This window comes from Orbicella faveolata, unplaced genomic scaffold, assembly GCF_042242905.1.
Source record: "Orbicella faveolata isolate gen_17 unplaced genomic scaffold, um_ofav_v1 contig_1, whole genome shotgun sequence".
Classification (NCBI taxonomy): Eukaryota; Metazoa; Cnidaria; class Anthozoa; order Scleractinia; family Merulinidae; genus Orbicella; species Orbicella faveolata.
In genome coordinates this window covers 26100102-26127754 of record NW_028301536.1, presented here as the reverse complement: position 1 = coordinate 26127754, position 27653 = coordinate 26100102, and the positions used below count along the sequence as shown (strand labels likewise).

At 37.7% G+C, this 27653-nt stretch overlaps 2 protein-coding genes and 1 long non-coding RNA gene across 3 annotated transcripts; all 3 read left to right on the top strand.

The window, feature by feature from the left end:
* The first annotated feature begins 279 nt into the window (after positions 1-279).
* LOC110043743 (cytochrome P450 3A24-like) lies at positions 280-10362 on the top strand. The gene is made up of 14 exons (XM_089297744.1): positions 280-437; positions 560-774; positions 1125-1221; positions 1909-1967; positions 3101-3197; positions 3559-3675; positions 4189-4277; positions 4687-4826; positions 5110-5237; positions 5398-5616; positions 6568-6656; positions 7203-7340; positions 8247-8412; positions 8835-10362. Exons 2-14 carry the CDS (start codon positions 686-688, stop codon positions 8913-8915), a joined length of 1509 nt encoding a protein of 502 aa, XP_089153870.1. The 5' UTR covers positions 280-437; positions 560-685; the 3' UTR covers positions 8916-10362.
* Positions 10363-13878: 3516 nt separating this feature from the next.
* On the top strand, positions 13879-22871 carry LOC110043712 (cytochrome P450 3A7-like). Its single transcript, XM_020749202.2, has 14 exons — positions 13879-14081; positions 14231-14440; positions 14924-15020; positions 15572-15630; positions 15710-15806; positions 16465-16590; positions 16807-16895; positions 17714-17853; positions 17973-18100; positions 18495-18713; positions 19147-19235; positions 19525-19662; positions 20252-20414; positions 21536-22871. The coding sequence occupies exons 2-14, from the start codon at positions 14352-14354 to the stop codon at positions 21614-21616; spliced, it is 1515 nt and encodes a 504-aa protein (XP_020604861.2). The 5' UTR covers positions 13879-14081; positions 14231-14351; the 3' UTR covers positions 21617-22871.
* Positions 22872-26198: 3327 nt separating this feature from the next.
* LOC149118550 (uncharacterized) lies at positions 26199-27204 on the top strand. The gene is made up of 2 exons (XR_016205518.1): positions 26199-26370; positions 26963-27204. It is a non-coding gene; the product is annotated as an uncharacterized LOC149118550 (long non-coding RNA).
* The last annotated feature ends 449 nt before the right edge of the window (positions 27205-27653 follow it).

Here is a 27653-nt window from a genome sequence, read left to right as displayed (position 1 = left end):
CTATGGTAAACGCTTTGCTTTGATGTTGGCCCGTTACGCACTTCCTGTGAGTATATCAACTAATCGACTGATGCAACTCAGTGTTAGATGGAGCGCTTCTGAGAGAGAGAAAAACGCTTTTTTGTTCAATAAAATGCAAAAAATGGTATCATTATTGATATGACTATAGCATCAAAACCTCCAGGACACAATTCACGAAGCGAAAGCAATTACAGAGCTCACTCTCGATTGACGTGACACCCCTGTTTGGCATTACATCTGTGGCTAAATTTAGAATATGACAAACGAAACAAATTATGCGCCGCTTACTTACATAAATGTAAGCTTAGCACCCTGCAAAGCTTAAAACGCATAGGCAATCATCGAGAGAACGCTTTTGCTGTGTGATACCAAAGAATTCAGTGAAGCAATTAATAGAGTGCTACGAATTTCTTCAGGTAAAAACCTTCAGCTGATAGATTTTAATCTGTTTTGTTCCGTCTCTTGTGCTTGTACTGATATTACGAATTGCGTAAGGTCAATAAGTAGATTGTAACTGTACAATTTTTGTCTTTTGCAGGAAAGAACCAAACAGTTCTACCAGAAGAAAAGATCAAGTTCTCTGATTTAACCTGCTCCGGCCCAAGAAGCTCTACGTATCTTACGTATTCAGCTGCTGAAAACTGCCAGTAAAAAAGATCTAAAGATGGCTGATCTGCTGCAAACAATAGCTCAGTTTGCGAACGATCATTGGGTTTCACTTTTGGTCGGATTTCTGATTCTCCTACTATACCGGTATCAATTAAAATGCATAAAATGATGCACAGTGTAAACTGCTCATTGATCGGACGTTTCATTATTGTTTTTATTAGAAAGGAAGGACTTTGTAGACGAGCTTAGATAGACATATATTTTACTTAATTAAGGTCGCTATTTGTGTTTATAACCGGCCGGCGGGTAGGGAGTGGGGAGAGGAGGCTGTAGTCACGCATCTCGTCGCAAAAGCGGCCTACACTTTTTAAATATCTTAATCGTTCAATCTTTTAACAAACAAAAAAATATATATTATTTTTATTGGATTTTAGGGCAATAGTTATTCGCTTGATACATGTACTTAACTAGCTTACCCACTCTTTCTCTCCAAGGTATTGTGTTGCACCGTTATCTGTGTTCAAGAAACTTGGCATCTCTGGGCCACCACCGCTGCCACTGTTTGGAAATACAGGAAGGTCCCTATTTGATGTAAGTTGCTCTTTATTTGTCCAGTTTATTGTGCGATAGCCAGCAACACCCTTTAATGGTCTCATCCATAATATCACGGTTGTTAATCTTGTTGCTTCCAGCATTTTTTATTCTTTGATAAATATCCTGAAAAAAGGACATTTAAACTTCAGCATGTGTATCATATTGACAACAACAGCTACCTGCATTAAAGTTGCTCCATGACAAAGAAAAAACTGGACTTAAATACCCTATGTCTTAACACAGTGTTTTCTGTGATGACCTCCTGAGGAGTTGAGGGTATGGAGACACTCACAGCCCCTTTTAGAAACCTTTAGGAGATTTTATTTAAGTTTTCATAGTTGAACCATTGTGGGGCAAGTCCTCAATATTTGCATAATAATATGGTAATCCATTCAAAACAATAACTGAGAGAGATTGACCAGTGCCCTTTTATGCAGGACCAGTAGCATATGGCTCATGGTCCTACCTGTTTCCACGAGGTTCTATCAATAACAGTGTACATTAGTATCTATTATGGTAGAAAAATGCATGTTAGTATGTCAAATGATTTTTAACAACTGTTTTTGTTACCTTTATATGCCAGCTGGGAGTCCTGTCTATGATTAAAAGAGATTTGCCTTAGTTTATTAGACTTGATTATAACACTGCCATGATTATTATTCCTTAATTTATCAATTAATTCAGCCAAACAGTGCTCCAACACTTCATCAGGAATGGTACAAGAAATATGGCAAAGTGTTTGGGTATGTATTGTCTAAATAGGCAATATCTTGAAAAGTGTGAGAAGTACTCAGTTGCATGTCACCTTGTCAGCTTCTCTGCAATGCACTTCCTTGTGTTCTTAAAATTCCTGAGCTAGAGTACTGCTTATTATTATAACTCAACAATGAACTTAATCATTGTGTGAGTTATTGATAACTAGTTAATAAGCATTTCTTTCTTAAATGAGTAATTTTAAGTTGATCATTTGACTTATATCAATCATTCTGCCATGAAGGATGTTAAACTGCAACCTTGAAGCTGCTATATAATCAAACTGTTAAATTCTGATGAGGCCAATTAAGTTGACATATGTGTAGTGGGATCAGGGGTTATTGATGATCAGACAAGCTAGTCTACTTCCTGTTACACACTCATTAGTCTGGCCGGGTACACTACAGCCATATAGAGGCAGCACAACTAGCATATGGTAAGGTGTTTGGGTATGTATTCTCTAAATAGGCAACATTTTAAAAAGTGCACCCCTAGTCAGCTTCTCTGAAATGCACTTCCTTGTGTTCTCAAAATTCCTGAGCTAGAGTACTGCTTATTATTATAACTCAACCATGAACTTGATCACTGTGTGAGTTATTGATAAATAGTTAATAACTATTAATCTTTCTTAAATAAGTGATTTTGATTATTTGACTTATATCAATCATTCTGTCATGAAGGATGTTAAACTACAACCCCGAGGCTCAGGTGAATTAAATTCTGATGAGGCCTGTCTTAAGTTGACATATATATGTGGTGTGATCAGGGTTAATTAATTATCAGACACTGATCAGGCAATCTAGTCTACTTCCTGTTATGCACTCATTATGTACCTCACCCTGGATGGGATGCTAGTTCGTCACAGCCATTAGACCCCTACATTCCGGCTGATTTCTCTGACAATTCACCTTTAACCATTTGTTAATTGCTGTGGGAGGGATCGACTAACCCTGTGGCAGTAAATATCTTTCTCAAGAATGTATCAAGTCATTTCAACAGCCTTGCTTCTCTGCCTTGCCTTTAGTATGTCACTGGTATACAGTCATGTAGGTTAATTCATAGTTATTACCAGTAAATGTTTTATGGATGATGCAGTACATGTGTATTCACTTTTTTCTATTAGAATGTTCTTGTTCCGTCAGCCATTTCTCATGGTTGCTGATCCTGACATGATCAAAGAGATTCTCATTAAAGAATTCCCCAAGTTTCACAATAGGAAGGTAATAAGATTGCATTGTACAGTCAAACTTATTTGTTGTTGCCTATACATGACTTACTATCTTAAATAAATTGCATGTGATGGTTTTCTTAATATTTTTCAAAAAGTAATTAACCCTTTAATACAGGAGGGTGTGTTACCAGTGAAATTGGAACTATGTCAACTAGATCTCTTGTTAATTTTATACTCAACTTTTTTTTCTTTTTTCTTTTTTTTTTTCAAGATTTTGAAAAATTGCAGAAGTGCTGTAATGGAAGCTGGATACTACTATTTGTAACTGTACCAATTTTTAACAGTCCCCAAATGGCATAACATTCATGATTGTCAATTTCAAAACCTTTCTGATTTAATTTTATTATCAGGCCCTCGTGGATATCCCGAAGCCATACGATAGAATGCTGACAATTGCACCTGGGCAGAAGTGGAAGGATCTTCGTAGTACTCTGTCACCAACCTTCAGTGCATCTAAAATGAAGCATGTAAGCAAATGCATTGATAACCATTGCATCTTCAAATTGAATAATTTCTACCATCATAAATTATTCAATATTTGCATCGTCAGTTACTGATACAATTTATGCTATTATATTGTATAATTTATGTACTTTATAATACTGTTATTATAAGTGTTAACTAGTAACATTGTGGTGATGTCAGTGGCAGCTTGAAGCTATCCTTGAGTACAACAGTCTTTCACGGATCTTTAAGGAACAAACATTGCACCTTAAATATCCCCAAAAATTAATCCATGTGGAGCCCACACACTTGGGTGGGTCTTAAAGGGACTGAAATAATCATTATCCTACACTATCCTATCACTTGTAGCCTTAAATGATGCCATATAAAATAACCTCTCTGTGGCCTGTTAATTATAGATCCTATCTCAGCATTTATAACATGGCAAAAAAGTTGATGAAATAGCCTAATGACAATCAAGTTCAGACATGAGAAACTGAATGATGTCTGTCCTATTTATAATCTTGTTCTTTAAGATGATGACTTTTATGAATGAAGCAGTGGATACTTTAATGCAAAAAGTGGACAGTATTTCCAAAACAGGAGAGATTGTTGATTTTCACAGGTAGCCTTTTTTGTATACTAAGCGTGTTTACTCTCTACTGTAAATGTAGAAATATTGACTGTAAGGTCCTTTAGGCGCCAGTTTTTCCCCATCTCCTGACAGAGTACCTCCAGAAGTATTCACTGAATAGTAATCAAAAGCAAACGGAGTGTAAAGCATCTGAAGTTATTTATTTTAGTAATAATCACATGTCAATTGTGACATCCCCCTTTGCCAAAGTGATGCAAGGCAGAGCAGCTCCAAATCTAAAGATAGACACGAGAAATGTATGTACATGTAATACTTGCAATAAGATCGTCATAAAATACAAAAGTTATTTGCCTTGATTATTCCTACCATCCCTTCTGTTTCTTGGCCTTTGTGCAAAAGAGATGATGTGAATGCTTTTAATTTTCTTTTTTTTTTCTAGGTGGCTTCAGAGTCTGACCATGGAAGTAATTTTGTCAACAGCATTTGGCGTCAAGGCAGAAACACAAACTGTTGAGAATGATCCAATCACTGAACTGGCAAAGAAGGCCATGGCATCACACCCTTTGATTGGAATAATGTGTAGGGATTAAATTGCATTATTTAAAAAGAGGGTAGTTGCAAACAGACTACCCAGTTATCCTGTCGCTTAAACCCAGTTTGTCCAGTCTTATAAAGCTAGTCAGACAGGATATGGAGCCCATTTTGTGTTAAAAGAGACTCATCATTTATTTACTAGACAGTGAGCAACAACATTATTTGTCTTTATTTTATTAACTCAGTTTTCTCTAGACTAGTTGTATTCATTTATTATTTGACATTTTTTTCATATTACCTTGTCATGACATTACGTCTATTTTTGTAGTGTTGTTGCCCTTGGGAGAACGTTTACTTAAGTTCTTCCCAGACCCTTTTGATTTCGAAAAGATTGGGTCCATAGCAGCAAATATCATTGCTGAAAGGACAAAAGCAAATGGCAGCAGCAAAGGAGATGTAAGTTATTATATATATATATCAATAAAGTAAATTAATTGGATTTATCCATTTATTGTCTTGAATCATTATGAACAGCACCAGATCATTTTAAGTAAACACAAACAGTCTTAATGATCAGTTTTTCATACCAAGGGTTTCTTTTTCCCTTTTTTTGCAGCGGAAGGACATGTTGCAATTGATGCTGGATGCAAAAAATGATACAGGAGGGGAAAAAATTGATAATGATGATATTCAGGCGCAAAGTCTTGTGTTCCTTCTCGCTGGATATGAAACGTCCAGTACCACCCTGGGGTTTGTTTGTTATCATTTGGTCACTGATACGCACGTGCAAGACAAACTGAGAGCCGAAATTGACCAGATGTGCCCTGGAGACGAGGTTGGTTAGCTGTTTAGTTTCTAATGCAGCCTTACCAAGTTTTTTTTTTTTAACGTTCAGTCAATTACAGGGTTAAACGTGAGTAATCTCTTCTTTTGAAAGTGTTACAAACAATTCTTATATTTTTAACCATCTCAAAACACCCACCAGGGTTTGGGTGAACGACACTGTTCCTTTGAACTTGTTAATTTTAACAATAACCGCATAGTAGACACTGTAGACAGGGGGGGGGGGGGGAAGTCTTGTGCTAACCCAGTTAGGTGTTTTTTTTTTTATCAGTTACAGTGTAACTGATAAAGAAAAAACCACCAAAGATTGTGGAGTTCCAGAAAATATCCATATCCACCCCACCGAACATGGTTAACGGAAATTCCAAGGGGAAGCTTATGGAGGGTTTCAAAAGTCAAAATTTTAAAAGGAAAGTATGAAGCTAACTGGAATTTCCAGAGGGGTGGGGACGGTAGCCTCCTAAGCAGAAGCTCTTTGAGATCGTCACGCAATCACTTCATCTTTTTCTCGGCAAAATACACTATAATTTCTAGAAGTTAATGTCGTTTGAAGTCTCTTGTAATTTTTTTCTGAGTCCAAAGTTTGCTGCCTATCGAGAAGTGCTCTGTGATTGGGCTAAATAAATTACTCTGTTTCTGAGCAGACGTTCGTGGGGGATGAGGAGTGCGTGACGATCCCAAAGAGCGTCTGCGTAGAAGGCTATGGGGATTGGGGGCTCAAGGGACCGGCTTAAGCTAAAAAAAACCGTCCATATGAGGGGTATGGATATCTATAGTAATATGAGACACCGTTGTAGACATTATAAAAACTCCGTTGTGAATAACGTATGTGTGTTCAAGTGGCGGTGGATGCCCCTTTATGCCCGTGTGCGACATCTTGGAACTTTACTATCTTTTAGAATCTCCTTTGTTTGAATAACTATTTACATGTAACACCCCGCAGGTATCGCCGTCATATGATGTCCTTCACAAGATGGAATACCTTGATATGGTTATCAACGAAGCATTGCGAATGTATCCACCAGCGTTTGTGTAAGTATGAAAGAGATATCACACTTGTATATTTAGTAATGCTGTTGGATATTTGCTGACGCTTTGTCATCCAGGCCAACTTTCACAGCTATTCGCTATATAAACACCTAAAATACTGGTTTGTTGATCTGTGTCCTACTTTAATAATAATTTTATTTTAAAAAGGCCTGTTTCTTTGACTCTGAATTTTACTTTTAGATTTCTACTGTCGTGAATTGCATGAAACACAATCAAATACATTTAATGCCTTTTTTCGTAACCGTCTGCACGCAGGGAGTTCAGCTGTAAGACAAGTGCGATAAAACAGTGTACTTAAGTCAACAAAACGGCAAATACAAAAAGGATCCACTGTCGCCTCGATTAGCAGGATCGAACGTTGCTTGAGAGAGCACCTCTCGACAAATTGGCTAGTCAAAATATCTCACAACACTCCTATTTTCAAGGAATTACTGTTCGCCGAAAAACCCATCATCGTTGTCAATAGGGACCGACTTAAAAAGTAACTGTCATTGTGTCCTGTCTGACCGTAATGTATTGCTTCCTTAGACTCCAGAGGGATTGTAACGAGACTTGCACTATCAAAGGAGTGACAATTCCAAGTGGAATGCCGGTCATGATTCCATGTTATGCAATTCATCATGACCCAGAGATTTGGCCAGAGCCTGAAAAGTTTGATCCAGAAAGGTGCGGAGACGATCCCTGATGCTTTATGTTTCATTGGTACTCCCAACTTCCTTTTCCCTAGCTTTTCCTCTTCTTCTTTTATCTCACGGCAATCATCTTCGATCTGTATACGAGTCACAGATGAATGCTCCGTATCCTTTATTCACTGATAAGAAAAGGGCATTTCCTCACACAGTGCAAATGAAGTGCTCGCATAAGCGTTTTAACCCTTTGAGCGCCAATTAAGCATATATGCGTAATGGTCATGCTCTTTGCACCACTTGTGATGTCATCGGATATTCTTGGTAAGCAGATAGTAGTTCTAGGCTAGGCCTTTCCGTACGATGGTCAGGTTTAGATATCGACGACATTCCGACGTCGAAAATCGAAAAACAACGTTATCAGTTTTGGTGCAAAAACGGTGGTAAAATGGTCCACTATGCCTATGATTGATCAAGGTCCATTTCTAGGCTTCGCCCGTAATTAACATCCAACTTTTCACGGCAGCCACAAAAAAAATGCAACGCAAAACGTAGCCAGAGTAAAAGGGCCGAGAAATAAAGAAAGGAAAGGGGCAACAAACAAAATTGAAAACGGTTAAAGGCAAAAATAATAATAATAATTGGCTTATGCGCGTGCCCGGAATTGAAATATTGCTCAATTTTGTACGTAATCCTCAAAAAATCTCTCCTTTTAGTAAAAAAAAGCTTTCTTAGCAAAACTTAGGCTTAGTTAGCGTCGTGGCAGCCATAAAACCTGACTAAACGGTTAAAAACGGTATTTTTTGGCGAAAATTTGATATTCAAAGGGTTAAAAACCGCTATGTGAAGTGGTTATGGCCGGGTCTAAACGACGTTTTCTTTCCAACTTTAATATAGTTGAAGTTGAAATGGTTGCTTTACAGATGATACCTTTTGTCTTTGACAGGTTCACCGAAGCAGAGAAAGCAAAGCGTCATCCTTACACATTCATGCCATTTGGATACGGCCCTCACAACTGTGTTGGCATGAGATTTGCTTTGCTGGAAATTAAACTGACCCTGGTGAGATTACTGAAGAAATACAAGCTAGAACGCACCGAGAAAACAGCACCGGTAAGTTAGACCTCATAGCATTTGCAAAACATTGTTCACTCATCGTGTGCATGGCTTGGTACTTGTAGCACGTTGCGCGTGGAGCGTTCCATTTGGAAAACTGGACGGCACTCGTCGCATCACCAAACCCCAAGCTTCCTGTCTTTTAATTGACGTATCTAACGTTAAGTCAAAGATCCCATTTCCATATATGAAAGGTTGTTCACCAAGACTCGTTTTAAAACAAAGGTAAAAGCAACTCGGAAATGGCCTACTGGACTTGCCATTTCCTTCCAACTGTTCTACGACGCCTGGTAATAACAGTACTGTAGTCCATCGACCATTGAAGGTCATTTTTGCTGTAGCCATGTATACATGTATTGATGCGTCCTCTATGACTTCCATGCCACACAAATCATCGAGTTTGTTTTCTTTCCTTGCAGCCTCCCCTGGGTTATGTTGTTGGAGCTGTTCTGACCTGCCCCAAAGGAAAAATTATGCTCAAAGTTTCACCAAGAGAATAAAACTAGCAAGCTCGTTCGCCCATAGATGCTAGAAAGAAGAGTATAACATGTTTCACTATTCATAGGTACAAATCAAGTGTTCATAAGCAATTTGTACCATTTAGGCAAACTAGTAGGTACAAGTGCTCATAAGTTATTATATAACAAGTCAAAATTACTCATTTTTTCTCGGTTTTTACTGTTGATCTACCGGAGGACAAACGTATAGACGACGTCATTCACGGTAGGTGCGCTAGTTTTTTGTTCTTAATTACCACATTTTGACAAAACATGTGGTGTTTTACTGAACAGATCTAGACACAGCCACCATGAATCTATTTACTAAATTTACAACCTTATATTACGTACAGTTCAAAAGTGCGGGATAAAGTTAACGGTGTAACTTAAGATACACTATCTCTCCATCAGAGAATTCAATCCAACTTTCACCGTTATCTGGTTCAATTTACCCTTCTGCACGCTCACTATGCTAGTTGTTTCGTTTTTATTTTATTCCCAGAAACGTCTTACACGTACAGTAGTTTTTTGAGTTAAATATTTGTGCAACAGCTCTTGTGACTTACCGATGTAAAGATGACTTAACATTTCTTGGAGTGATATAGCTGTGTCGTTTCGGTCTGCAGGTTTCTGTGCAAAGATCTCCCGAAATTTTAATATCTCGTTTTCATTTCCCACATTTGTTTAACCCGATTTTCAGGATTTCTTATTGATACACCATCTGCACTCATCTTTAAGGGAAAAAAGATTGGTACTGAATTTGTATGTTCAGGTTAGATAAGCTCAAAAATATATTACTTCATGTAGATTTAGCTTATTAAAGCTACTTTCAATATTTCGTTAATCACTCAAGATGCTTTAATAGAGTACAGTAAAATTCCACTTTAAAGCCCTGGGCTTATATAACTTCATAAGGGGTTTTGGATGGGCTTATATCCGGGGGGCTTACATGTATAAGTGGAGTAAAAAAAAATGTTTCGGAACGACGAGATAAAACGTATCTGAGAAACGAATTAAAGCTATTACACTATTTGCCTACAACTTTCAATTAAGAATTTTGATGTTTGTGAAGAAACGCAAAAGGAACGCATTTATACATTAGATGGGTTTATATCTGGGGGAGAGGGGGGCTTATATCCGATATTATGTCTTTGTTAGCAAATAGATAGGCGTATATCCGGGGGGTCTTACAACCGTGGGGGCTTTAAAGTGGGATTTTACGGTATTGTCAACATCCATCGGGACCATGTTGAGTAATGTACAAATTAATATAGGCTGACCTTGGACTATATTATACACAAAAGAAAGCTGATCTTTTCATTAGTACTTTCATTCTTTCATAATGTATATGAATTATGACATCTTTTATGAATGAAGCACTGTATAGTACCTTAATAAAAAAAAATAGGTCCGCAATACGTATTTGTGGGCTTATGGCTAGTTTTATTCATTGGGTTGAAGTATTGTAGTCTTACGAGTAGCAATTACTAGCAAGATAAAAGTAAACGAGGTTCGATTTGTGCTAGGAACGTACATTACTTGAGCCTGCTGTTTTAACTACCCAGCACTTCCGTACAAACCGATTCATTCAATAATTTCTCTACAAATAGCATCGTTGTTAGTGTGGTGCAGTGGAGATTCAAGATATCTGCCTTGTGAGCAGGAGGCTATGAGTTCAACTCCTAGGGAGACCGGAACTCTTTCTTTTTGTTTTTACTTACATTTTTTTTTCTTTTTTACTTCTTTTTTTCTTTTCTTAAACATTTACCGCAAGGCAATGTTTGCCTTTCTCATGCACGCTTACGTTAAACCAAAAGGAAAAAGACTGCAAGAGAACGATTGAGAAATCGGAAATAACTTACCTTGAAAACTGCAACTAAACTTGCAACTGTAGCTGTACAGGAATTGCTCAAAACAAAGTAAGGGTGCAGACGACACGATATGAAACGATACGCCCCACAAACGATGTAGAACACTGGAAATGGTGGCCATCGAAGGACGTGGCCAAGGATCACTCGAAATTAGTAGTACCCGGTCTACCTATAGGGCAAAAGCAAAACAAGTCATTTGGTGAACATATTGAGTGACATGTGACACGTGACACATGACATCACGTCCTCAAACTGACTCCCAAGATTTTGCTAGCTTATTTATTGGATTTATGCATGCATAATGCATAAGTCCACAAAAATGCACAGAATTTCTAAGACAGGAGAGATTGTTGATTTTCACATGTGCTAAATTATGTAGTATAAATATTGAAAGTTCATTTACTGAAGTAAATTTTCAAAATTATTAAATTATTAGCAACAAGTCACTCATGTTTACTTGCCTTGCATCAAAAAGTTTAGTTCATGGGAGGTAATTATCACATTCATCACTTCACACTTCCAATTGTATGGAAAATAATTATTGCTTCAGCGGCCAAGAATGCAAAACATTGCGTCATTCAGACGAACAAAATATTATCTACAAATATATGTAGACTAACATAGAGTACAAATCTTACAACCAATTTTCTTCACGTACATTGATTCATCTGTTTCATTGTTTTGGATAGTGTTGTACACTGCTGACCTTAATGTGTTATATCGCTGCTGGCCATGATGCATTGCAGCTATTAGCCTTGACCATATAATTGGCACTTGTGGTGCAAGATGACATAACATATTTTTGTTGCAATTCATAACTCCCCTATTCACTGGACAATTACCAAGAAAGTGACAGTTAAAAGTAATAAAGACACATATTTTGCTTTTGGTAGGCTTGATTTGCTGGGCTCAATATATATTTTAAGAAATAATTTTCATCTCAAAAATGGGCGGGTTTATATATGGAAAGAACTTAATGTCTGACAACTTTAAAGTGCACATAAGAAGAGTGCATCATCATAAAACTCTCCGAACATAACTAAACAGTTGGTAAGTTGAAACTCAATAAAAGTTCTATTTTCATCACATAAACAACAAAAGCCCCGAAAATACTTCTGATATGAAGCCTATTCACTCCATTTTGGAACATTAGGCCACTGACAAATCGCTTCCAGTCCCCTCTGTCCCTTGCCAGGTGTTTCATCTCTCCCCCAAAATACTTAAATGGTATAAATTAACCAGTCTTAATAAAATGTTATTTTGCTGTATAAAGATTATGCAAGCCCCCTGGTTATATATAATTATTTTCAAGAGAGCTAATTAATGTAAAATTTGGGGGAGCATATTTTATGGGTTTATTTAGGGAACTTACTATTCAAATGTTACATCATCAAGTTCATCGATTTGGAAATTTATCCACTAATTCATCTGATCATTTTTAATGCCATACACTCAGATCCTTTTGATTCTGACAAGATAGGGTCCAAGTATCAACAATAATTATCTCTGAAAGGGAAAAATCAAATGGCAACAGCAACATGCAAGTATGTTAGTAATAGCATCATTTAGTTTGTTACGGTGTAATAAGCCAAAAATCTTGTCAATCCATTGGTCCCATTGAATAAAGCTAATATATCTGCAAGTTATAGTCTTCTCCAGTTAGTCCATCTGTGAAGGCTCATGATCAATAATGTTAATGATCATGCACTCTATCAAATCTCAAATCATAAAAAGAGTAAAATACGAATAGTTCAGTTTGTGTTTACCCCGTTTTGTAATAAGTAAATTTACACCACTTCGGGAGAACGGCAAATATTTGCGAAGTACCGAGGGTCGAATACTAAATGTGAGCCCACATTGGCACCACAACGAAAAATTGAGATTAACCATGAACAATCGGTCCTTTATTACTACATGGTACCGCCCAGCCCCACAGAAACAACGTTTTTTTTTAAAAAAAATAACCGGTTTGTCTACAGCGCGTGTTACTCGCCATTGAATACAGTTGTTTTGTTGGGGATTAACACACTATTAAAATAAATGTCGTTGAAGAGGTAAAATTAAGCTCGTGCCTAATTAATTTTAACAGGACTGTTTTCAACGACCAATGTTGTTCTCGACGACGCCGTGCGCGTAGTTCGGTGCGTAGTTATTACTTTTCAAGTTCTCTGAATCCCCCAAAATTCGCTTACAACATACCTTTTAGTTTCTATCTTTTGAATTCATTTCTTGTTTGTTCGTTTGATGCACAAAGAAAACCAAAATTGACCTTCTTCGCCTTCGACTCTCTATCGAATCCTACTTTCCCGCTTCTTTCCAGGCAACCTCGTCCCCAGGGCCTTTTCGACGTCGACTTGTACTAGGATGGCGATTGGATGGCGGTAGAGAACCTCAGCCTGAGGCCAGCTCAAATGATCGATCATCATCATTATTAGACAAGAAGATATAGCCAATCCAATATTGGAATAATTTCACAAACATGGGTCAGAGCCACCTTGAATTTTCTTTAGATCCGAGGTGCATAGTATTCGATTTTAAGCTCCTTGTCCGAGTGTCGCATCTCGTACATTCTATTTCGTATTTTTTTTTTTGCAGTCAAACCCCTTTTTAAGAGACGGACGTTTCCCTCGGTCCACAGTGACAGGAAAAAAAAACACCTTTACATTTAGTTGACAAATGTGGTTATTGAGCTGCACTTCGTGTGCTTTCGCATGGAAGAGACTAACAAACTAATCAAACGACTAGTTTGATTGGTTTGGAGAAGCCCTGACCATTTCTGACCAGTCCTGTTGAGCACTACGTCCATTTTAGAACAATGCACTTTGTTTTCTCTACTTCAATTTGCCATGCACGGGAGAGCAAAAACACAAATTTTCCAGTTATGGTAAAATTGCTTGACTGGTGACGTCACGTCAACGAGAAACTGAAATTTGACAAATTGTCAAATCTGTTCTTGGGACAAAAATGAACACAGTTTATTCCTTAACAAATTAATTTATGAAATATGCATGTGATCTAACTAAGAATTTGATAAAAGCAAAATAAGAAAAGAAAACACTATTAATTTCATGCATGATAACTCGACTTATATTACGTGACACTGTCACGCATACTCAACATTTAATTCATCAACTTACATCAGCCGTGAACTTTAACATGCAAATCTGGGGCTTCTATGTAAAATCGAATCAGAGGTCAAATTATGTACAGTCTGCCAAGAAACGTTAGTCTAGGCCAAGCTGGAAGCATGTTTTAAATAATAGCAGTGATCAAGGAAATATCTTGTATTGATACCACAGTAAGTTAATTTCGTTGTTTGTTTTCAGATATAAGCTCGAGCCCGAGGCCACGAACTTGCAGAACGTTTAAATTTTATGTTCACTTACACTGAGGTTTGTCCGGAATCGTGTAATTATTGACCTGCTTACGTTCTTTCTAACTCTATAGTTTGTCGTATTTCCGCCGAAAGGAATTGAACAGACCACGCCGAAGAAAAGCCAAAGTTGAATCTTGCGTGCTCCAACCCAAGTCAGGTTTCTTTAATATAAGCTTACATAATACAGCTAAGATGGCTGACCTTCTGCAAACAATGGTTCAGTTTGCGAACGATCACTGGGTTACGCTTTTGGCTGGATTCCTGATTGTCATTTGTTACCGGTATGTAGGATAAATAGAGACAACTGGCAAAACAACCGATTACTTCTTGTATGTTCTCCATTTTGCTAAAGACGTACCAGACAGTCCGGCAAAACTTCGTTATTTCAAACGCAAACGCATATTAAAACAAATGCGCAAATCGAACATTTTACCACACTTAAACATAACCTAAACACCTAATTCATTTTAAACCGTCCGTTGATTTAAGCTGTAAATAATATTTCAGTCGCCATCCAGGCTTTCACATTGTAAATTTGGTAATTAGCATATGGTGTAATGCAGTACAGTAGTATGGTAGAGCCAAGTCACGCACGGGTGACGCCAGATTGTAGTCACGCAAAACTGCGGAATTTTTATTACTTGCCTGAATGACATTGTATTATTTTTGTATGGAGAATTTGGACGTTTATCACTCGCGTTTTAAAGTCAATAAGTAGCGATCATCATCACGAGTTATGGTTCTTTACATTGTTTTTATCTAAGATCTTGTATTGCACCCTTCACTGTGTTCAAGAAACTTGGAATCCCTGGGCCAACACCTGTTCCATTTTTTGGAAACTCGATAAAAAACCAGTTAAATGTAAGTAGTCCATAAAGGTAGGATCGTGCATTTGAACGAAAGAGACGTATGCTGTAGAAGTAAATAATGTATCTTTTTCGACTTTGGAAGAGATTCATTGGCCATAGTTTACCTATCTTTTCATACCACTTGAAGTGGGTTACCTCTATTTTGTATCTTTGCTTGTTTAATCATTTATGGGTCCTAAGCACCAAGAATACTGACACCAAAAAGTAAAAACAAACAAAGCTGTGAATGGGACTCATGCGATTCACAGATTGCTTCTGGAAAAAAATAACAGACCCAGAATTTTGAGGAATTTTCCATAGTATATTTTCCCTCTGCTTTCTAGTAACACTGGGTTTGTAGCGTTTCAGTTACCGACTAGGAGTGTTGTTTTTCCCTGCTGAATAGGACTCTTACCATTAATGTTTACTCTCTGTGATATGTTGTCAGCTTCAACAACATTTTGCTGCTATCCTTTAACATCTTGTATAACTTCATAGCCCAAGTTGAGCGGCTCATAGCCACTTTGATTAGAACTGTTTGTAATTTTGTTTTCTTGTACACAGCCGAACCTTATTCCAAAATGTCAGATGGAATGGTGTAAGAAATATGGAAAAGTCTTTGGGTATGCACTGTGTGTTCTCATACTTAACATTTTAAAAAACACTGAAGATTAAGGATATGATTTTTTTGTTGTTGTTTAGAGTTTATATTTTCCGTGAGCCTTTCCTGATGGTGGCTGATCCAGACATGATCAAAGAGATCCTTGTTAAGGAATTTTCAAAGTTCCACGATCGAAAGGTAAATATAATTGTGGTATTTTAGAATAAAGTACTCTTTGGCTCAAAAGCATGCTGGGTTCTCCACGTAAATGATGACAGAAGCAGGTCTAGAATGTCTATAGCATTTCGTCAAACTGAGATGATCCTTTTTGCTAATGTAATTTATCGCGGGGCAAGCTTCACCTGACTGCACTACCAAGGAAGCTGTAAATACCCAAAGCCATCCGACGTGATGTTTCCAGGTGACGCGATATTTTCAGGCGAAAGTTCTTGATGTAAACTTTCGGCCGAAAATATCGTGTTGCCCGAAACATCGCGTCCTCCCAACTAGCTGCCCCTGGGTCTCCGAGGATGCCCAAAGCACCCCAAGTGTACTTGTGTGAAATTAAACTGGCCTCCATTCTGCGTGTATGCCCGGGAACGTTTGTAGCTAAAGCAGAATTTCTCTTATTGTACCGTGAAATCAACTTTTTGGGACTGTCTATGAAGGCCACGTTCCCTGAAAGGGAAATTGGGGCAATGTTTTTTTAAGATTATGAAAATAATTATTTTCAGAAAGACTGTTCGTGAGGATACTGAGGCAATGCTCATGAGTTTAAAATTCGGACCTTAAAGCCAATGCTAAAATATGTTGTGATATATGCTCAAAGTAACATTGTTCTGTCAAATTTTATCAGAGGTTAGTTGAACACATTGAGTTCTGGAAGCCTTATGACAGAATGTTAACCATTGTGAGTGGTCAGAAGTGGAAGGACATACGTGCCACCTTGTCGCCAACATTCAGTGCGTCTAAAATGAAGCAGGCAAGTAAACTGAAAATTTTAGGTTACTTACCTCTATAAGGTTATTCATTTATCAGTTTAGTAATATTTTTAATCATAATAATTTTCACGGAGAATATAGTGTGCGGATTTGTTTGCAGCCGGTGGTATGGGTCCACAACAAAGACACTAAGTTTAGCATTCGCACAACTATAAAGTAATAAGCCGTTTTATTATTGTGCATAAAATTTCTTTCAGATGATGCCATTTATGAATGAAGCGCTGGACACTCTAATGAACAAAGTGGACAGGATTTCTAAGACAGGAGAGATCGTTGATTTTCACAGGTTGTTACATATAGTCAACAAAAGTTTACTGTGTTTCATTTCGGAAGTTTTATTCATGTAAGACATAAAAGTTGTAGTTTAAACGTTACAACAAAGTCAGAAAGAAGCACTCAGAGGCCTACAATCTAGTTAACTGCGGACTCTAAATCTAGTTAACATGCGGACTCTAAAACTCAAAGCTCAACCGACAAATGTGTTTTTCGCTACCGTCAATCAAATGTTCGGCGACTCCTCCCAGCATCCGACTTCTGCCGAGCACTGTTGTCTGAACTGTTCTCAACGATTATATAACCGCGCGCTCGGCAGTAGTCGGAGGCTGGGAGGAGCCGCCGAACATTTGATCGACGGTAGGGAAAAACGCATTTGTCGCTTGAGCTTTGAGTTTTAGAGTCCGCATGTTATTGAAAGGCGCAGTTTAGTATTTAAATTGTTTCTACATAAGTACCTTAGGTTATCTCACGGCCGTTTTTGATGGATGTCGTAAGCTCAGCTAAAAGTGTTGAGTGTAGCCTAAAAAATGAAAACCACCAAAATCATCATTGGTATAGAACTGAAAAAATTTCTTCTATATGTTAGATTGCAAAATTATGACAATTATGTCCCTGATTCAGCTTGATACTGTATGTACTATTACCGTACTCGAATTCGCAATTAGCAAATCAGAAGCCGTGTCTACCTTCCTGATATCCTGCGATATCAAGTCACTGACTTGATATGGCTAAGATATCATGCTCAGCTGGCTGATTTTGGGTGCGAGTACGGGTTAGGTATAAATATAGAGTTAATTGTTTATACTTCATATCTGATTTTTCTTCTAGGTGGCTTCAGAGTCTTACCATGGAAGTGATTTTGTCAACAGCATTTGGAGTCAAGGCAGAAACACAAACTGTTGAGAAAGATCCCATCACTGAACTAGCAAAAAAGGCTATGGAAATAAACCCTTTAACCGCAATATTTTGTAAGGATTTACTGCTTTGATCCACCGTTGTGTCTGATCACATTGTATTTGATTTTTACCCACCTTATTAAAAGAAACCAGAAACGTGTCCTGAAGTTTGTTGTAATCATGTATTTCAGTTTTGGTGCCATTTGGAGAATACATACTGAAGTATATTCCAGACCCATTTGGCTGGGACAAAATAGGGTCCATTGCAGCAAATATCATCGAGGAAAGGCAGAAGGCAAATGGCAAGAGCAAAGCACATGTAAGTGGTAATCAACAGCAGAAGTGAGTTAGAGTACTGTAAGAGTGTTTTTAATGCAATTTCGCGAATCAATGCTCTTAATAATGGGACTAAGAAAATAGCATCTATATCTTGCTGTCCTTCCAAAGAATCGTTCTGGCGCTTTTTTCAAGATTTGTCACTTAACTCGAAGAAAGCTCTTTCTAACTTAACTTGTTTACGTGTCATCTGAAGTCACATGTTCCGCCTTAATCTACGTCACAGTTCCTTCGGTCGATGTATAGCTTCGAGTGGAAAGTTAAAAAAAGCAGTTTATTTGCAATTATGCAAACTATCTTATTTGCTGTTTTTTTCTTAATTATCAGTAATGTTAACACGAGTTTCACACTGTGCGTGATATTTACATCGCTTACAGCGTAAAGACATGCTGCAACTGATGTTAGATGCTAGAGAAGAAACGGGAGGAGAGAAAATTGACAATAACGATATTCAGGCCCAAAGTCTTGTATTCCTTCTGGCTGGCTATGACACTTCAAGTACCACTCTGGCATTTGCCTGTCACCAGCTCGCCTTGAATACGCATGTCCAAGACAAACTGAGAGACGAGATTGATCGTATGTGGCCTGGAGACGAGGTAGATAGTATTAAATGGTGCTATGGCGCACCTCGTACTTCTTTTCTAAACTGTGAAATTGGGCTTAGGTTGAACACCTCGTAAATCCTACTTGTCCCTCTTGTAACAGTTTCGAAACATACTAATTTTGTCAGGCTATATATTTTCGGCATTCTGTAAAGTAGAATAACATCTCAACGATTCCACGAAAGCCAATTCTACCAAACTCAGTATAGGTAGTAATTAAAGAAAAACTGAGTGAATGAAATGCCTTGAGGAAAGATTACTTTATTGTGGGACGGATATGACCTTATTTATACCACTCTGAGATGATTCATTCCTCACTCCCACGTGCTAATGTTTGCACACTACCTAGTTCAATGGCGATGAAATATGCAAGGGGTGGGGAGACATAATTATTTTTTATTTTCAACAATTTCCATTTTACACGTAGGGGTCGCCGTCGTATGATGTCCTTCACGGGATGGATTACCTTGACATGGTTATTAACGAAACAGTCAGGATGTATCCCCCTGGATTTGTGTAAGTATGCTGGTAATGCAATACGGTGGATCCGTAACCCACCTTAAGGCTTACTGGAGAGTTACTGCAATGCGAACGAATTTAATGCTTTGTAGTGATATTTCCTGTGGCATGCGTCGTCAGATGCATCTACCGTGAGCCAGGCAGACTAAACACCAGTTTATATCTTTATAATTGGCAATCACAGAGTTGCACGAGCTTTGAACTATAACATTTACTTTATCTTAGCTGACCTGTTAATGCTAGATTTATTTTGCTTGTACCTGATTGTGTGCCTTGTCTGATTTAGACTCCAGAGAGATTGCAACGAGACCTGCACCATCAAAGGAGTTACAATTCCAAGTGGAATGCCGGTCATGATTCCATGTTATGCAATTCATCATGACCCAGAGATCTGGCCAGAGCCTGAAAAGTTTGATCCTGAGAGGTGAGAGAAGCCTTGCTGCAACAAAAAGTTGTCAGCTTCAAAATGTACTCCACTTATGCACCTTTTGTTATTTTAGGTGTAAGGTACAATCGACATCACGTTTCATTTCTGCATGCTATTGTTTAATGCCTACATCGTCTTCTTATTTTCCCTGAACAGAGAACAAGATATCACGTCTTTTTTACACTCTCGACGCACTTAAAAATAACTTCGAAACGAGACAAAAAGTGCTAAATCGAGTTAGCTCAATACAAAAGTGTTGACCATGTAAGTCAACACGGGATATCCTTTCTTGGTGGGAGTGACTACCGTGCGCGGAATGTGGAAATAGTTCCATTCGTTTTTAGAGTTCATTAGGGTAAGTCCTCTGGGGCTTCATTTATCCCAACACTCTCAGATATTTTCCTTAGCATAGCGTCGTTGGAGTAAAAACCGGTAACACTGTTTTTCATTTTATTTTTACGAAGTAATAATGGCGTTTGTTGTGGAAATTGGCTGTCTTCTATCCAACCATTCCCTTTTACTTAAATGTGTTCACCCTTAAGTTAGTTACGAAAAGTTCCTTCAAAGAATTTCTCCGTCTTGATAGGTTCACTGAAGCAGAAAAATCAAAGCGTCATCCTTATACATTTTTGCCATTTGGATATGGTCCTCACAACTGTGTCGGCATGAGATTTGCTTTGCTGGAAATTAAACTGACCCTGGTGAGGTTACTGAAGAAATACAAGCTAGAGCGCACTGAGAAAACAGTGGTAAGATTGCCTCATATTTTTTTAGTTGTCTACAGTTTTCTCTGTCTTGGGCAGGGGCTACCCTTCTTAGCTTTCCTAAAGCTAGCTCTATTCTATATTCACTTCAGCCGGTTTCATCCTTTCTTTCTTGTCCTTTTTTGTCCGATTAGATTTTTCTTCCAAATTCTAGTGCAAAGTTTTGTAATATAATTAGACCACTGTATGTTAGCTTGGAACCTTGTTGGGGATTCACCTGGTAGCCTGCTGATGGATTTGGTGGCAAAGTGTCCTGCCGATCAACATCTTTTCTTTGACAGGAAATGTTTCTTTCTTTGGTTGGATCCGGGCTATCCAACGCGCAAACCTAATATTTTACGGCCTAACTTCTGAGAAGCATAATAGAATATTTACCCATTCCTTATTGGTTGTACTGTTCAAAGGATCCAATCGAGATGGCGTTTCCATAACAAAACGTACTGATTATGTGTGGGTTTTGGAGCGGATTTTATAGCGGTTAAACCAGAAACAAAGTATCATTACACCAGCCAATCACAAAGGACACAGACAATCCAATGAACCAATCAAGACTCGAAATAATTACATATATCTGACGCGAAGCGCCGGAAAACGTGTGCAAACGACGGAACCACGATTTGTCGGGGGTTTACTTCTGATTGAATGAAAAAGTTGAGCGAGATTGTTACATTGCGACTACTCTAACCAGGACCGCCCGACAAAATTTTCTACAAATTTAACGAGTAAAAATCGTGGAGGTTAACAATAGTTTTCCAACAAACTATCGATGTAATCAAGCTATACATTACAATGGCAACAGATTTGTGTTCATTTTGATTAGCAACTATTATAAAACTTCTAAAATGCCAGTGGTCAATTTGCAAAGAATTTGCTTAAGTGGCCTTGGTTGGAATAGTCGCACTGTAAGCCAATCGCGTAGCGCAGCGATGCATACCCAATGACGCTTCCACACTCAAATGAAAACTACTAAATTAACATGTTAGCAAAACAATCAATCAAATCTTTATTGATTACAAATGGGAAAAATATACAAAATAGTAGATAACTGAGAAATGTATAATTCAGTATTGCTGTGCATATAATTCAGTTTTCTTTTCCTTTTGCAGGTTCCAGCGGATTTTGTTGCTACTTTTGTTCTCACCTGTTCTCCTGGACAAGTCATGTTAAAGGTTTCACCAAGAGAGTAAAGAAAGATTAATCGTGCACCGTTTTCCACAAGAAGCGAGAAATATTAATCGTCTAGTAAACCACCCTTCTGATCCAAGTAAAAATGGCTTTTAGATGACAATGATACGAGATTTTTTTTCACTTTTCCACTTTTATTTTAACCTTGTGAGGTTCAAAAACGAAAACAATACATATTCTTAATAACACTTAACATTACTAACATCAATAATTTACGTGTGCTGTTATTATAATTTATTAAAATAAAAATAAGACTTCATACAATCAATTAAGTTTCTAATATGCATTTTATATACGACTGTCATCTAGCCTGAAAGTTAAGTTCTGTGTTGTTTTTCATAACTATATATTTCTCAGCTCTAAATTTCACTGTGACGATTTCCTTAAAAGCACTTAGATTAGGAGTTACACCACGTTTCCTACTTATCCAAATATGTATTTTGACAAGTGTAATAAAGTAATTCACGCAATTACGTGAATGGTACTGATAAACATGATGCATGTGCTGAACTTTCTTGTAAGCATACACTTTAAATTCGATTTAGAGCTGGTACACATACTTGAGGCCAGGTTAGGTAAGATTTGAGTCCTAAATTGAATGTTTTTTTAGCATTATTAATTTTATTTCAAGCCAATTAGAATCCAGAATTTCACTAAATAGCCTAATTATTTAAGTATGTATTGCCTGTAAGGCGTATTAGCCAAGGAAAAACAGCAATTCCTAATACATGAAGGATTTGCTACAAGATTAAGTTTGACTCAAGAAAAATAACTTTTAGCTCCTGAATTTATTACCGATAGCCCAAGGCCTGGTAGTTCCTTGATAATTTTTTGGAGGAAATTCAAATTACAGAGGTACTCGGTGAGAGGTGAAATTATTGGGGCTAGCGAGAATCACTTTTAGGTAAGTAGATCACAGTTATGGCTTGCTCAAAGGGTGTGCCCGAAAAATTGGTTTTCATTTCTTTCCACCTTGCTTATACTTACTTTGAGATATGGTGCAAATCATTCCAGCAGGAGAAAACTTCATATAGAAGCGAAGAGTGCTAAATGTATCTTCAAGTTCAACAAAACTCTCCAACTTTACACAAGGACAGTATACTATTTATTTTTGATATTTTCAGGGGAGATATGGTAGAGATTTAGGAACTGAGTATATTTTAACCACTGTATTTCATTTATATCTCACAAAAAAATGCACAGAATTCTTTTTATGTGGGAGACCCCATGTTAACCAATAAAGGATATAATGATTAATTGAAATGTCTTTCTGATTGAGGAGGTAGCAGAGAATAAGAATGTCACCAACAAGCACAGAAGACAGTTCTGTTACATGATAAAATTTCCATTACAATGAAAATGCACATTCTTTTGTCAATATTAAAATCCAGGGTTGGAACACAACTTCTTCCACTTCATATGATTGCAACGTATGCATAAGGGATGACCCTTTAGAATGTCTGAAATATTAGCTACCCTGAAATTGGAATTTCAAAACAAACAGATTTATATGGAAAGAAGTAAATGATCTCGCTTAAAGTCGAAACAGCCCTACATGTATGCATTTTAAGCTCGCTTTCCGAGCGGAGAGGAGTCTGATGAGAATGAGCAAATTCTTTTATGTTGTCGTTTTCAGTTGTGATTCCTGCATGTCAAAACTACATCAAACAAAAATGCCACAAACAGCTTACTTGTTAGCGGTTCAAGCAAATGTTCCAACTAATTTTTCTTAAAACATAGGAAACATTACTTTGCAGAGAAACACTCAATCAAGGCTCTCCAATAACCACATAGGTACCATGCACTTTAATTATGCAATCTCAGCTCATGAGCAGTGCTTGGCCTTTGTAGAATTAATAGCAACATTCTACATTGTCCAAATACAAACACTCCAAAAACGAAGTAGAGTCTAGAATGTAAATTTAACAGAGCTTACAATGATTAAAGGTTGAATGGTTCTTCATTGTTTTATTCAATCAGCACATATTTAGTATACGCTTTTGCTGGCAAGGACAATGCAAATCTGGTTAAGTGAAGCCACTGGACTTTGCTCCCGCACAGCAGATTTCTATAACGAACGTTCTACGAGATTAAAGTGAAGTATGATCATCGCAGTAAATTTTCCAATTTAAGCAACTGGAAAGAAGAAGCCTGAAAAAAAAATCAGGGCTTCAACGGGATTCGAACCCGTGACCTCCGCGATACCGGTGCGATGCTCTACCAACTGAGCTATGAAGCCACACATTGGGAGCGAGGTCAATTAATTGAGTTCATATATTCCCGTGAGTGAAATGATGTGAAGTATATATGAAATAATTCATATTGAACTGCGGTAGTAGATGAAAGTGAAGTATCAGTAAATTTTCCAATTTAAGCAACTGGAAAGAAGAATTATTTCATATATACTTCACGTTCTACGAGATTGCACGCCAGTTTAAGGCGATTGACTTACGTCATCGTCTAACAAAAATAAAAAGCCCTCTAAGAGGACATGTAGTCACTGGATAGTGAATAAATACTATGGTGCAAAAAAAGAGTTGCAGTTTTAGATTTATTGCAAAGTATTGTTTTAAAATTTGCCGGAGTGCTTAACGCATTTTCTCTACATCATTGTGTGCAACGTCATGATGGGAGGAGGCAACCTTATGATGCGACAACACGGGAAGCCCAGCTCGGTAACGGGGGAAACTTTCTTGAGTCTTGTCGTGTCGCCAAAGTCAAAATGCTTAAGATGTGTATTTTTCGTATAGTACGGCGACGTCAATAACTGCAGCTTCATAACAACTTTTCACGAAACCAGTGACTTCCTTCAGACGATGGTGAACAGACGACGCTGAATTTATTTTTCTTCATGTGTATGAAGCAAACATCTCTGATCTGTTAGTATCTAATGAAGAATCCAGAATTTCCGTGTGTAGAAATAATTCGAACGAATTATCCACCTGGTGGCTTTTTGCCAGCAGAGCGTTTTAAAATCCTGTTGAGGAATCCTGACTTTAGGCGAATATTTTAATTTCCATTTCTAATCGAAGCAAGTTTTTATTATAAAACAAACCTTACATCAAGTTCCGGGTAGCATGAAAAAAATGAAATAAACTCCAATGTACATTTTATTTGCTCCATAGATACTTTCAAGGCACGTAACAATCGTATTTCCAATCAAAACCTTTCGGAAACCACTCAAATTCCTGCAAGATTCTTCGAGAACAATATTTTGGCACATTTGGTGAAACCAGTGCCTGGTTATACGAGAAAGAAACATAGACTACTGGGAAAACATTGCGTATACGTACTCACCATGCGTGGGGTCCACACACATGAGGTCTATGAGGAATGTGTCCAATACAAAAAAAAACAAACAAACAAACAAAAAACTAAACAGTCAATTTATTTACTGCATACAATTTAGCCTTATAGCCCTTTTAATTTCACCGTTACCTTTTCTCATTTATATTACAATGTAGCCCAATGTGGATGCGATGCAACTGTGGACTGAAACTGCAAAACCGTCTGAAATTTGCTTAGCATATTGGGATATTTCAATTATTAACAACATCCAAATAAATAACTGTGGAGTTCCGCTTTTACGCTTGGCTAAGCCAATATATTAAGTTTAAATCCCCGGATAAATTTCCCCCAAAATCGCCCACAACATACCTTATAGTTTATATCTTTTGTCGCCCAAACAAAACCAAATGGGCTTGCTCGCCTACTTCTCTTTATCGAATCCTATTTTCTCGCTTCTTTCCAGGCAACCTCGTCCCCAGTGCCTTCTCGAAGTCGATTTTTACTAACATACATACGTGACTTTATTTTGTCTCGAATTTATAGTCTAGATAAGAAGCTAATATCAAAGGAGTTACGGTCGCAGTTCCGGTCGTGATTCCAAATTATGCAATTCATCATGACCCAGAGATCTGGTCAGAGCCTGAAAAGTTTGATCCAGAGAGGTGAGAGAAGCTTTGCTACAACAAAAAGTTGTTAGCTTTCTACTGTGCTTCAGTTACGTACCTTTTGTTATTTGAGCAGTTAAGGTACAATCGACATCACGTTTCATTACTGCTATTGTTGTAATGTTCACATTGTTTTGCACTTTTTTTTTCGAGAAGAACGAGACATCACGTCTTTTATACACTCTAAACGCACTTTAAAATAACTTCGAAATAATATAAAAATTGTTCGCGGTAGTTCGATATCTATTTCGCTCTTCGAGCCTCGTCAGCCGTCCGTCATATTAACACTGTCAAATTGTTGATGTAAAAAGGTGTTGACTTCATGTAAGACACCGCGAGATATCCTTTCTTGGTGTGAGTGCGTGGCCATATGTGACTACCATGTGCAATACATGGAAATAGTTCCGTTCGTTCTTACAGTTTATTTGTGAACCTTCTGGAGCTTAGTTTATCTTAACACTTTCAGTTATTTCCCCCAGCATAGCGTCGTTGGTGTAAAAACCAGCGAGGCACTGTTTTCATTTTAAGTTTAAGAAGTAACAATTTGTTGTAGAAACTGGCTGTCTTCTACCCAGCCGGCCTCTTTTCCTTGCACGTATTCACCCTTCAATTAGCTACGGAAAGTTCCTTCAAAAGAATTGCTTCGCTAAAGCAGAAAGAGCGAAGCGTCATCCTTATACATTTTTGCCATTTGGACATGGTCCTCGCAGCTGTGTCGGAATGAATTTGCTTTGCTGGAAATTACACTGACCCTGGTGAGATTACTGAAGAAATACAAGCTAGAGCGCGCTGAGAAAACAGCGGTAAGATGGCGTATTTTTTGTTGTTGTTTACTTAGCCCTTTTCAATATTCCCTTCCTGAGCAGGGCTACTCTTGTTGCGTTTCCTAAAGCTACATGTAGCTCTATTCTATTTTGACTTCAGCTAGATTCGCCCAACCGTCACCTTTCTTTCTTGTCCTTTTTCGTATAAAGTTTTTCATCTGAATTCCGGTGCAAAACTTTGTCATATAATTAGACCAACGCTGTATGTAAGGTTGCAGACTTGTTGTGTACCCTAACTTGTAGGGGGCCGACGGATATGAAAAACAAATGTAGGTTGTATAACTAAGAAATATGAGTTTTATATCCGTGTGCAGCAACCAAAGTAGCAGAACTTTCGTGTTAACTTCGGATTTAATATTTGTAGGAAGGCGTAACTAAGAAACAAAAGTTGTGACTTTAAACTTTGCATAGACCAGCTTTAAACCCAACTGTTCTATAGGTTGCAGAATGAAGAATTGTATTGTTCAGCTTCACGATCTCATTAAGTATCAAAACTGTGTCTATATTCCTCTTGGGATCATTTAAACAATGGTGGATCCCAAAATAATTGAATTATCTTTTCCTTTTGCAGGTTCCAGTGGATGTTGTTGCTACCAGTTTTGTTCTCACCTGTTCTCCAGGACAAATCATGCTAAAGGTTTCACCAAGAGAGTAAAGAAAGATTAACTGTGTACCGTTTTCCACAAGAAGCGAGAAATTATTCATCTCTAAGATTAAACGGCATTTCACTGGGGCCTTAGGCACAAACCTGATATAAGATGTAAAGGAAAGTGTTATTCTGATTAATAATTCATCAATTTTAAGCAAGGGAAATCATGACCATGACGGTGGTTGGATATCTAATCTCAATTAGCAAAGATTTTTACGATTTTACTTCTCCCTTTTCTCCTTAGTTTTAGTTTCGGTTGAGGAGATATATCAAACAGTCAAGACATTGTTTGATCACATTTCCAAACACCTCAAATTTCGTCAAAAATACTCCGCTGCGCGTCGTATTTTCAACTTTCTTCAAGGTGTTTGGAAATACGGTCAAACATGGTCTTTCGTGTTTGATATGTTACTTGAAAACAAAGAATACTTTGTACGAGTTTGTAGAATGTGTCACAAGAACAAGAGTCCCAATAAAGAGTCCCACTAGCGCATAAGCATAAGCATAAGGGCAGCTGAACAGACGCATAAACATAAGCACAAGGGGAGCAAACATGGGGTTCTTCTTATACTTGTCCTTATGTGGCAGTGAGGACGCAGGTGACACAAGCATA